We start from the raw sequence: 12,521 nt of genomic DNA on the forward strand, positions 1-12,521 counted from the left end.
ACCCTTCCCTAAAGCCCCAAGTGTTCTGGACTAGCAGGCACTGCTGCAGGGGGTCTTCCCCCTGTAACGCCGCTGCTGTCGCACTCTGACACGATGTGAACACAGGGGAAGCAGCACAGATCCCACAGTCATCTAGCAGCACCTCTCTTTAAAGCACTAGGTTGCGTTCCAGAGGAACCAGCTTGCTCCGCAAGCCGGAAAGCGGCAAGATAAAATATCATCCCTTACACAGACACACGAGATATCCGAGCACTCATAAAATGAAGCAGTCACGCAGCAGGGACGGAGGGAGGAGACTTCCTTTTATCCACCTGCGGTGACTGCCCCGCCGCTGTTCCGCCCGCCGGGGACGCCGCACTATTTCACCGCTCCCTCGAGGCCGGGCCGGGCGGGCAGCGCGTCGCTCCCAGGCGCGGGCCGGGCATGCGGCGGTGCCAGAGGAAGCTGTCGGCGTGGCGGCGGCTCGGCGCCGTGCTGCTCGGCTCCGTGCTGCTGGCTGCCGCCGTGCTGCTGCGCGGACCCGCCCGGCCGTGCCGCGACGCCCACCCGCGCTGCCGGGACCGCCTCTACGGAGCGCTGCGGCTGGAGCCCCGCTGGAGGATCAACTGCTCGGGGGTGGTCCGCGGGGATGAGGAGGCGGTGCGGGACGCGCTGCTGATCAACCTGGAGGTGAAGAACAAGAGGAAGCCTCTGACCCCCGAGGAGTACCTGAACGTGACGAAGGACTGCGGCAGCTTTAAGGAGAGCCGGCGCTACGTCGAGTTCCCGCTGAGCGAGGAGGAGGCCGACTTCCCCATCGCTTACTCCATGGTCATCCACCACAAGATCGAGATGTTCGAGCGGCTCCTGCGCTCTCTCTACGCCCCGCAGAACGTCTACTGCGTCCACGTGGACAGCAAGGCTCCCGCCGCCTTCCAGCAGGCCGTGCGGGCCATCGCCGCCTGCTTCCCCAACGTCTTCGTGGCCAGCCGCCTGGAAAGCGTGGTGTACGCCTCCTGGTCCCGGCTGCAGGCCGACCTCAACTGCATGCGGGACCTGCTGCGCAGCCCCGTGCCCTGGCGCTACGTGCTCAACACCTGCGGCACGGACTTCCCCATCAAGACCAACGCGGAGATGGTCCGCGCGCTGCAGGTGCTGCAGGGGCAGAACAGCATGGAGTCGGAGAAGCCGACGGCATACAAGCAGGAGCGCTGGAAGTACCACCACCGCGTGGAGCAGTTCATCTCGCGCACGGCCACGGCGAAGCCGCCGCCGCCGCTCCGCTCGCCCATGTTCACGGGCAGCGCCTACATCGCGGCGACGCGGGCCTTCGTGCGGCACGTGCTGGAGGACCCCACGGCGCAGCAGTTCCTCGAGTGGGCCAAGGACACCTACAGTCCCGACGAGCACGTGTGGGCCACGCTGAACCGCGCGCCCGGCGTGCCCGGCGCCGTGCCCCACAACGACAAGTTCCAGCTGTCCGACATGAACGCGCTGCCCCGCCTGGTCAAGTGGCAGTACCTGGACGGCGACACGAGCCGCGGAGCGCCCTACCCGCCCTGCACCGGCCGCTTCCAGCGCAGCGTCTGCGTCTATGGGGCCGGGGACGTGGCCTGGATGCTGCGGCAGCACCACCTCTTGGCCAACAAGTTCGACGCCGATGTAGACGACGCCGCCATCCAGTGCCTCGAGCAGCACCTGCGGCACAAGGCACTCCTCGGCCGGGGACTCTGAGGCGGCCGGCGGGAGCGGCCTCTAGCTGCGGCGTAGCCGCATCAAAGACCCTTCAGTGAAAGCAGGCTTACCAGAAGAGACAGCTCCTCGGTGCTCTGTATCCTGCAGTCACCCGAGCAGAGCCGGCCGTGCCCAGGGAGAGCCCTGCAGCCTTTGGCATCGGGCACAGTCGGGGGCAGGGTGTCTCACTGGAAAGCGGTGCACAAATGCAGTCTGACTCCTTCCTCTGCCTCTTCACGAGGAGTGCTTCTCCGTAGTGTAACTGCCACATCGAGGGGTGTGTTGTTGGGCCTTTAAAAGAACTGAATAAACATCCACTGCGTTCTTTTTTTCCTAAAGTTGCTGTAAGGTGAAGGAAGAGTCCATCAACTTTTTTATCTCACCCACGTGTAGTTTACCCACCTCACCTTACAGCCTGCTCCTTCACAGACCCAGCAGTCCCTCACCACCAGGCTGAGGATTTAATTCCGTTGCCTCTGTGCTGGTAGCATTTTTTCCCAACAATGTTCTAGTCCATGAACACTCTCATCATTGTAAATGTGTGGGGAATGACCATCATCCAAGGAACATCAAAATCAATAGGTCACTACATTTAGATTCAGCTGAATTATGACTGAAGCCATGCAGTTCTTGAAAACGCTGATTGAAATAAGTGATTAAGTAAGTGACTTAACAAGGTGTGCCACTGCAGTTTTGTTGGACTTGCAAAATGAACTTTGTTGTAAACGAGTTTTAAAATGGCACAGTGAAGTCGCAGTAATTGTTGTAGGCAAAAAGGGCAAGATAAGCTGTCAAATTATCACTCAGCTTATCACTGGGCATTTATTTATCCTCCCCCCTAAAAAAAATTTAAAAATTAAAAATTAAAAAAAAAAGGGAATAAAGCAGTAGGAGTGATGAATCCATTGGGAAATTGTTTCCAAGTATTGCAAATAGAAATCTGCTGCCATGGGGATTAAAGCTTCATGCAACCTGTTAGTAACATGTAAAACTTAGGGTTTCAGCAGCCAGTTCAGCATTAAAGAACAAATATCTCTGTGTGTAGTATGTTCACTTAGAGCATTTGTGCTGACTTAGGACAAGAACTCAAGCTTCCCAGCATAGAAGAATGCATCCAAACTGTAGCTGCCTACTCTGATTTTGCATGTTGTAGCTCTTTCATTTACTGTAGATTAATGAACATTAGCCCAAAGTGCTAAACTGCTGTCAGCAGCTCACTGGCAGGATTGGGATAGATTTGAGTTTGGTTGATGTGTTTCCAACTGCATAAAGAACCCTCCGAGAACCTACAAAGAACAAAAATGTTCTTGGGGCAGGTGGGGGAAACCTCAGCCTGAAACTGAAAGATTCCCAAAGGAGGGGCCTCTGTTATTTAGTGAGCATATTTCTAAAGGAAGTTCTGTATTTGCAGGTTGCTTACAGATTTATCACAGTAGTTTCTGTCTCTGTCATTCTGTAAATATGTGTAACTTTTAGAGTTGCATCTTCTCTCAGAAATACAAAGTGTTACGTATACATAACAAGTATCAGCAAGTGTTTTATCTATCACTGACAGAGACTGCCCTAAACAAACACAAAATCATGTGGAGAAAGAACAACAAGCACACAGAAATGAAAACTATTAAAAAGCCACTTCAAATCAGTTTCATGTCTCCTGGCAGTCAAACTGACTTCTCTTTTAATATTGCATATTGCAATCTATGCTCTTCCTGGTTAAAATATAGCATTTGTCCACATTAGAAAGAGCTTGCCCATTGAATAGGAAAGCCTGAAGTAGAATCAGTGAGCTACACAATTTCCCCCTACTCAGAGAACTAGTTTAACTACACACACAAACTATTTCTGGGCTGCAAACAAACACCTATTATATCACAAAAGCAATATCCTACAAATAATCCTGACAAATATGAACAAAATGTCATTACATCAAGGTGTTTTTAAAGTGTAGTTAGTTCTTCAAATAGAGTCCATCTGCCCAATTCACCAAGTGGTGTTTTTTTTCTGTCTACCTTGAGCAGTTGGTTCTTGAGAGTTTCTAACTCTTGACTATTTCTGTTGAGAATCTTTGCTCCCAAATCTTTGTTGTAGGATTACGTCATAATATTGTGAGGCAGTTGATAATCTTCAATGTGTTTTGGATACAGCCTTTTACACAGTACATGGTCAATCACACAGAAACAAGGGTGGAAACAGTGAGTGAACAGTCAGACTCATTCTCTGACACCTCATGGGTTGTTTGTATGTACTCTTACAAAATATTTACTTTTTCAACATGATTATACTATTTTTACCATCACATTCAAAATTTTTGATTGCTCACAATTTATCTCTGATAATTTGGTTCCTAAAACAAAGGTATATCTTGTGCAAATTTATTTTAAACTCACCATCTCAGCAGTAACTTAATTTATTCTGGAGGAACATGAGGCTACTCCCAAATTCAGAAAGTGAACTAAGATAAAAAAAATTCTGACACAGGAATGTTCACAGCACCTCCTCTTCAACAGACATTAGAAGTTAGACATGAGATAGCAGTGATACAGAAAAAAAAACCATATAATATTATCATTTGTAATGATAAGGAGACATAAAAAACATCACTCAATAACCGTGTAAACTTTGTATTCCTTAGATTTCAAAGTATGGCATAAATAAGTTCAATAACATCTTAGAAAATCAGTGACAGGAACACAAAGAAAGGATGCAACTGGGCAAGGTTAGCTGTAGAAATGAAAAGAATAAACTTCCACTAAGTTATGACAAACCTTAGCATGAAGTAGAACATAGAATAATCCTCCCAAAAAACAGATTAAATATCCAATGAACCCCATCAATAAAATCCTGAACTACCTAGGTTGGTAATACAGTGGAATCAGGAATTTGATTATTTATTGATCAGGAATATTAGCTCGGACCAGTGAGGCTATGAAAATCTACTTCAGACCCTTCTGTCTACAGATCAGTTGTTAACAAACAACCCAATTTTTAAACAAACCAGTTGCTTAAGGAGGAAGTATGCTGCAAACTGCTGTTCAAGATACGCACAGGAGGAAGGTGAAACTATAACTCTGAAAATCTAAGAACAGATTAAACAAAAAACTCACCTGTCTTCAATCCAAGTGTTTTTCACTCTGCAAAAACAACACAGTGTGAGCTGACATTGTTCTAACACATAACCTAAACAGGGTCCATCATGAACTGCTCTTCTTCACTCTAGCCAAGAGTGTCTGTTTCCTTCTTGCTTTGCACTTCTTTCATATTTTATATGATCTTTTCTGAGATGTCCTATAATAACGCAATGGGTCAACAGAAATAATTTGGAGGAAAACTTCATGGTAATAAATTTACACGTAAACGTCTACAGGTAAAAATGGTGAACAAACTAGAAGGAAGTATGACCTTCAGAAACAAGATACTGGTGAAGTATTTGCCATCATAAGCAGAATTGTTTCAGTCTTTGGTTACAACACCACAATCTGCCTAACTTACACCATACAACTTATCTTTGAGGAAAGCTAATTTCCTAATGAAGATCACCCTCTAATGACAGCGAAGCTGAAGCCTAGATCTCCCATTACTCTATTTATAGAGTTCAAATGCTCTTTACCACGCTCCTCCTTTTTTATTGTTCAAGTTTTCTCCCAATTTCACCTTGGAACTCTCAGCGCACTGAAAAGAAAACCAAGTCACTAGTACTTGAACTGAAATACTACTTCCTATGTTGCTGGAGATGTAGCCAAGCAAACATCCATGCTGCTATTTAATCTTATCTACCTCATTGTACCATGCTACAAAGTGACCCTGACAAAACTCAGCCACCAGAAATCCTTACTGCTCTTCTTTTAGTACCTCTCTCTGTCTGATAATATTTGAAACAATATTCACATCCCTGATGAGCAAACAGCTTGCTTTACCTAAGGTCTACTTGGTGCACTGTGAGAATTCACAAAGTCCTTTTCTCTCTTGGAATCCATGTTTACCCAAGCAGTCATCCACAGCCACTTCTGCACTGAGATTTAGTTTTCCATTATTCCCCCCCCCCCCCCCCCCCCCCATTATTTATTGCTAAGTTTCTTTCCAAATATAAACATTCACTGCAGATCAAGGTCAAAATGCAAAGATATCTTTTGCTTTTTCTCTGCTTTGGACAGCTGGGAGCCACTGTGACCTTTCTAAAATAAATTGGACTTAAGCATCTGCACATTTTTCCACTAAGGAAAGAACAGAGGGCTTGTTTTGCACATTTAAATTCATCTCAGAATATCAATCTTCTTTTCAAATACCTCCTTATAAAGCAAAGCAATTGAATCGACAGATAATTAGGGTATGTTGGGAGCATTACTGCTAGGCATCAATACAAAGAGTATCTAACCATCTTTCTCCAAAGGACCATGTGTAGATCTCCACTAGAACTCTTTTCTCCATTTTTTTTTTAACAAGACATTAAGATTGTCTTCAATTTACAAACTGCTATTTCTGATCCCACTCACATTGATTGGAATTTCACCAATTATTAAGTAGCAGACATCTTTGGCATCAAAATTATTTCTCCTTCGTTTGCAAATCAGCACGAGCAAATCAGTGCTTCTTATGTGTTTTCTTTCAATTAGCAACTAAAGTAACACTGATGATGCAAGTGCTAATGTAGCAACGAACAACTGCTGAAAGGCAAGGGAAACGTGATGGAGGAGTATGAAGGAAATGCAAACTTAAATTCATTCCACACAAACATCTTACATCAGTGTAATGCTGCTCCTTATTTATTTTTTTTAATGGAAAAAGAACTGCAGTAAATATGCTAATGCACACTTCTCTGGAACTTAAGACAGCATACACTTCTTTTGCTTTAGAAAGGAGTCAAAGTGCTGCAAAAAGCTGGAGATCGAGATGCTTCTATCCAGACAGGAAGATTGCAGAGTTGGAGGTAGGAACAGCCAACGTATTTGAAATGTAGTTTGCCCCTGTTGTCCTACAATTATCAGGGAACATTTAAACCTAGAAGACCGAGTCAGACAGAAAAAAAAAAAAGAGAAAATCATGGGAGGGGTATACATTTGCATCCTTTGAGATAATGACCTCAGTAGACAGTTACCACAGTGTTCAATTAAGAGCAGTAGATTTGGTTGGATGGTTTCAGACGTTTCTTACCAAACTGCAGTTCACAGGAGACATTGAAACAAATATAACACAAAAAATGGTAATAATCACAAGATGTCTATCAGCAAGTCTGTAAAATCCTTTCATGCAAAGAAAAAAAATATCCTTATCTACTGGAAGAAATTCCAGGTTTGGAGGGGTTGTTGCATGAAAGGATTCTATTTATCCTCAATAATTGAGGCTTTTGATGCTCATCCCTTCTTGCACTTCTGATTCTAATGTTATTTTGAAAATGCCATTTCTTGCAGTACTGGTCATTGCAATCACATTCAGATTAGACCCTGGAACTGAAAGGGCCTCACATTTGCAACAGACCTATAAACACATTTATATATTATTGGAAGAATATATTCATGTCTATTTTTAAACAAAACTTTCCAGTGACCACTCATTCATTCACAAGTTTTTAAATAAACATTCACAAGTTTTTAAATAAAAGTTTATTAGAGAAATTATTTTGAACAAAAAAGGCAACAGTATCTGTTGTATCTCTTTAAAAAAGAAGTAACTTGTGTTCTTCATGCCCCATATAGTGAACTGAAGAAATGCTACAGGTATTTCTTCCACTGTTTTTCTGTGATGCTTTCTTAGTATGGATTAACTCACATCTGCATCACAAGATGCAAGTACGAGCACAGTCCTCTTCCATGCTTCTCTCCAGAAAGTGCTGCGTATTAACAAAAAGTACTGCAGGCAAACCACAGTCCTATTCATTCTGCAGCATTGGAACCAGTGTCTAAAAAAGAAAAGAAGGCAATATATAGAATATGTATCACTCTGCAGACTTAAGTTAAAGAGAACAAGTATCATTGCCTAATACCTTCCTCAAACTCAAGAACAGCCCCTAAGCATTTTACAATAGCACATGCTGTGAACCTAACCCAATTCCCTTCACTACTATCAGTGTGAGGAGTGAACTGCTTGTGTTGTTTCACTTCATTTAGTGATACTAAGAGCCACTGCAAAACTTCAAGGTTGTGCATACATATCATTTGCCAATAGTACCAGAAATATAAGAGGCTTTGCTCTAAACCCAGTGTTACAAACTGCAGTCAGCCACAAGCATATCTTGCTAAATCACATGACCTGCTACAGAGAAAAGTTTTAGCACATCCCATAGCAAAAGCTCCTATGGAGTCTGTGCTACTGTAGTATATGTGCCAGGCATTTTTAAATACCTGTGAGAACAAGCATGAACTTCATAAAACAACTGAGAGCAATACTCTGTTCTGAACTTTCATCAGAAGTACCAGTGTAATTTCTGCTATTACTCTCATCACTGCTTTTTTGTTCTTAGTGCTGTGGAAAAAAAGTACCTATCTTTGGATAAAGATGACAAGTTAACATTTACTGTGATGTTTTTTAGCAAGTTTCTTGTGGAAAAAGGGCTGAAATTTCAGTTTAACTTTAAATCACACAGTCCTTTAAATCTCATCTGCATACATGTGAGTGAATATGTTTAATAACCTGGAAGTATAGTTTCCTCTGCTAGCTATAATGAGCACACAAAAATAAACAAAGCAAGATTATATGCTTAGCTAATGACAGAATTTATTGTTTGTTCAACTTCTGCTAACTATTTAGAACTACAAGTTGTCATCAACGCTACGATCACATCAGAGTTCAAGAAGCCATGAAGAACTTGTTTCACTTGTTTTGTGGGTCCAGGTTATATATAACTAAAACCTTCTCCAATCTCAGTTCTTCCTTTTAGCATCACCCCTAAGAACAGAACAAGTGGCACTTTTTCACACATCATCCGTGACATTCTGTCACATGGATGGTTTGTATAGTTGTAAAGCAGCTTGCCACAACAGTCACTAAAAGACTTTTTTTCCAGTGAAGAACTTCAAGCAACACTGACAAAAGTAATCCAGTCAAGCAGATGGAGAATAAACTCTATAAGCAGTGTACACAGTGTGCCCATTGAGCAAGACATTAATTACATCGTATGATCTGCCATGCCAGCAAAAGCTTTTCATGTACATGGGTACCATGCTATCAAATCTAGCAACCAATTGCTTCAGCAGATAATTGCTTGCTCAGACTGATGACACAGTACTTGATTTCAATAAAATATGGTGCTGCTCTAGCAAACAAGTTAATACTGCAAACATCGCTACTTAGGAATTCAAACCAGATGACTTCTGACTTTGGAATTACTGTAGTGGTAGCACTTCACAGTGTCCAGTGTCTCACACATTCCTATTTCAGTGCTTATGAGTTTGGGAAGCATTCAGCTAGCTTCTGTTTCATTTCTCATCATGTGTAAAACAGAGTTCAGAGCCCTACTTTTGCCTGAAAATACAATCAATGTACCTCTAATCAGATGATCAGTCAGAGTTTTCTATAAATAAACAAGTCTAGTGTCTAAGCTTATTTGTACTGTATTTCATACTTACTTTTTCCATCACATGCTACAATTTTCACTTTATCCACTTTCACAAGTTCAGTGACCTCCCTAAATTCAACATCATTCAGTACAAATGTCCACACGTTGTCACAGAACCTGTATGTATTCAGAGATCCCTTTAAAAAGACAAAAGATATTTTCTATAGGTAGCATCCCCAAAATATCAGAAAACATGACATTTACTATTGACAGAACTCTGTACCTCCTAGAACTACAGATCAGTTTGCCATAAAGCCAACTATGAACCTGAACACATGCAAACACAGAAAGCAACTGGGGAAAACTGTAGCTTAAATGCCCTCCAGTGGCTGAAGTTTTCAAGACCATGTAGGGGCGTTACAGTCTACTCAAGGGGAAGTTTCATAGATATGCTAAAAAGGTTTGTACCTTTCCTCATGTGTATTAGGGAAGTTTGTAAATTACATAGACACCCGAGGAACATGAGCAGCAATATCATGTTAAGATGTGAAATCTGCAATTGTTTAAATAAGAAAACGAACGAGTGTGACATAAAAGTGCATTCCTACATTTGAGAGATATTCTAGAGATACAGATATGCACAGCTCTTGGCCTTTATCTTCCCATATTTTAGATAGATTTCTTCAGAACTTAAGCTGCAAGTACTTTTTTTTTTTTTTGTTATCCATCTTCTGAACAGTTTTCTGTGCTATCCTACATATTAAAAGCAAGTACGTGAGGGGAAGAAGACATTCTTTTAACATGTCTCCATGGTTTAAAAAAAAGATCTAAAACCTTACAAGCACACTTCATTACTGCATCCTGCACAGACTGCAGTGAAATAACTAGAACAACTTTTCACTCAAAAGTGCAATCAAATTGACATTTAATAACTTACTAGCTATCTGCCATTAATTAAGGTGGGTGGCAGTGAAAAAACACAAGTTTTTAATGAGACCTACAGAAAACAGATACAATAGCAACTTGCATAAAACGTACACCTCTCTAATCTCTTTTCCTATCAGAGCTGTGGCTGAAAATCTGTCTTTATCTCACTTCTGCAAAATACAATTCAGAGGAGTAAATGTCTTCCCATATGCAAGACACTACGAACAGCAGTATTTTCCCCCCTCCCTTCCTCTGCTTTCATCCCACCAAATTCTGTTTTCGACTTTTGCATTCCTTCAAAAATTTCCTGACAGAATAGGGAGCTAATAAGCTTCACAATTAAGTACAAAACATACAAGCAGGCAGTCGTTATTTCAGAATCATAGAGAACCTTTCTAAGCCTACTTACAGCACACAGTTTTTAATGTCATTCTGCATCAACATTCAAACAGCATAGCTCACCAAGAGCTTTGATGGGCAGTTATCTTACCCTGAAATTGACTCTGTTCCTGACTCGTTGTGCCAGTGCCGAATTTATAGCTTTGTCAAACTGAAGTAGCACCTGAAGGGCCAGCTGAGGAGTGATTTGCTGTGACTGAAGTGGTGTAAAAACAAGTTTTGAGATGCTTTCATTTTTACTCAAAAACAAACAAACAAACAAACAACGCACTATAAACTAAAAATATCACAAGAAAGTTTATGTGAAGGGGTCTAAAGACCTAAAGAAGAGGTCTAAAGATCTAAAGAATAGCTTATAGAAGCATTACAGAAGCATTACCAGAAAATGGTTTGGGTTGGAAGGGTCTTTTAAGATCATGTAGTTCCAATGCCCTGCTATAGCCAGGCACACCTCCCTCTACCCAGGTTGCTCACAGCCCCCTCCATCCTGGCCTTGAAAGCTTCTAGGGAAGGGACATCGACAACCCCCTGGGCAACCTGTTCCAATGTCTCATCATCCTCACAGTAAAAAATTTCCTCCTAACATCTTGTCTAAATCTGCCCTCTTCCACTTTAAAACTTTAAACCCTTGTCTTGTCCCTACATGTCCTTATGAAAAGCCTCTCTCAAGGTCCACCCGGAGCCTTCTCTTCTCCAGGATGAAAAGCCCCAGCTCTCTCAGCCCATCCCTGTCGGGGAGGCAACCATCTCTGTGGCCCTCCTCTGGACCTGCTCCAACAGTTCCAGGCTCCTCTATTTACCTTTGTTTTCCCATCTTAACCCCAGCAGAATAAACATGCTAAAAGGTCTTTCTGTGCTACACGAAGATTTCTGCTGATAAGTATTGGTTGGAAACTGGCAGAAAAGTAGGAAACTGACTGCAGTGTTCCAGAATACTCCGGCTGTAGCTTTACAAGGCCGTAACAGGGGAGAGCGTCACATCTAGAACGCTAACATTAAGGCTTTCACGTGAATGCAACGCTAATCGCTTTCGATCTCAATCGGTAAACGACTGAGACACCGCCCAGAGCCCCCAATTCGGGTCCCTTCGCTCCCGGGAGCTGTCCCGAGCCCGGCCGCACGGACCTGGATGAGCTCGTCCAGGCTCTCCTGCAGACTGTTGCCCAGCGTGGTGTTCCGGTACAGCTGATAGGCCATGGTTCCTGCAGGGCGCTGGCCGCCTTACTGACCATCCACGGCTCGGGACGCCGGCCGTATCCTTGCTCTCATTAATAAACTAGGAAAAAAAATCTACAAAACGCAACACGGCCCTCAGCGGTCCGGCACAGAACAAGGAGCCGAGAGCCCGGGCCGCTCGGTGCGGGCAGCAGGCCGCCGGGGCGGGAGGCGCGGGGCGCCCCACAGCGGAGCCCGCACGGCCCGAACGCGACACGCGGCCGCCGCCTTTGTCCGCCTCCCGACTGGCGGCCAGCCCGAGCCCCCGGCGCAGGGCCTCCGCCGCTCCGGCACAGCCCAGCCCCGCGCTCCGCCCGCACGCCCCGGCCCCCCGTTCACCCGCCGGGCCCGGCCCCGCCTCTCCTCCTCCCGCCGCCGCAGCCTCACCCGCTCCGAGCAACCAGAAGGAGCGCGGCCCGCGCTGAACCCCGACCCGGAAGCGGAAGGGCGAGGGCCGACCCCGCCTCAGCCTCGGGCGGGGCACCGCACCTCTTCCGCTTTACGGTTCATGCTTTCCGGGAGGGGTAACAGGAGGTACGAGAAGACAGGCCGAAGTAGGAAAGGAAAACATCCAGACCTCTTTCAAAAAAATTTATTGCGTTTTGCATTTGCTTTCTCTACTCAGAAAGTTTCCAACAGGTGCTCACAGCTGGCACGCTCAGACACGTGTGTCACATTACTCCATGACATCTCAGAAAGCAAACAGCAAAGAACTTAAAAAGAAGGAATAATAATGTAAGAGGTAGGTGAAGAGCCTTGTACTTACACAGCTTTATAC

The 12,521-nt window shown here is 44.3% G+C and overlaps 2 protein-coding genes across 2 annotated transcripts; one reads left to right on the forward strand and one right to left on the reverse strand.

Moving 5' to 3' along the window:
* Positions 1-423: 423 nt before the first annotated feature.
* Positions 424-1,714, forward strand: GCNT3 (glucosaminyl (N-acetyl) transferase 3, mucin type). Its single transcript, XM_065734282.1, has one exon. It carries the CDS (start codon positions 424-426, stop codon positions 1,711-1,713), a length of 1,290 nt encoding a protein of 429 aa, XP_065590354.1. The 3' UTR covers position 1,714.
* Positions 1,715-7,292: 5,578 nt separating this feature from the next.
* Positions 7,293-12,177, reverse strand: GTF2A2 (general transcription factor IIA subunit 2). Its single transcript, XM_065733518.1, has 5 exons — positions 12,131-12,177; positions 11,654-11,818; positions 10,620-10,724; positions 9,273-9,399; positions 7,293-7,606 (listed from the first exon to the last, which is right to left on the reverse strand). The coding sequence occupies exons 2-5, from the start codon at positions 11,723-11,725 to the stop codon at positions 7,581-7,583; spliced, it is 330 nt and encodes a 109-aa protein (XP_065589590.1). The 5' UTR covers positions 11,726-11,818; positions 12,131-12,177; the 3' UTR covers positions 7,293-7,580.
* Positions 12,178-12,521: the final 344 nt, after the last annotated feature.

This window comes from Cyrtonyx montezumae, unplaced genomic scaffold, assembly GCF_038088225.1.
Source record: "Cyrtonyx montezumae isolate F1298 unplaced genomic scaffold, pur_monq_1.0 scaffold_17, whole genome shotgun sequence".
Classification (NCBI taxonomy): Eukaryota; Metazoa; Chordata; class Aves; order Galliformes; family Odontophoridae; genus Cyrtonyx; species Cyrtonyx montezumae.

What these genes read in the sequence shown, in the direction of transcription:
- GCNT3 (XM_065734282.1), top strand. Translation starts at nt 424, where the DNA reads ATGCGGCGGTGCCAGAGGAAGCTGTCGGCGTGGCGGCGGCTCGGCGCC.
- GTF2A2 (XM_065733518.1), bottom strand. Translation starts at nt 11,725, where the DNA reads ATGGCCTATCAGCTGTACCGGAACACCACGCTGGGCAACAGTCTGCAG. An exon ending in GCCTGGACGAGCTCATCCAG is followed by an intron (nt 10,725 to 11,653) that starts GTCCGTGCGGCC and finishes ACACCACTTCAG; the next exon opens with TCACAGCAAATCACTCCTCA. An exon ending in GGAACAGAGTCAATTTCAGG is followed by an intron (nt 9,400 to 10,619) that starts GTAAGATAACTG and finishes GTCTTTTTAAAG; the next exon opens with GGATCTCTGAATACATACAG.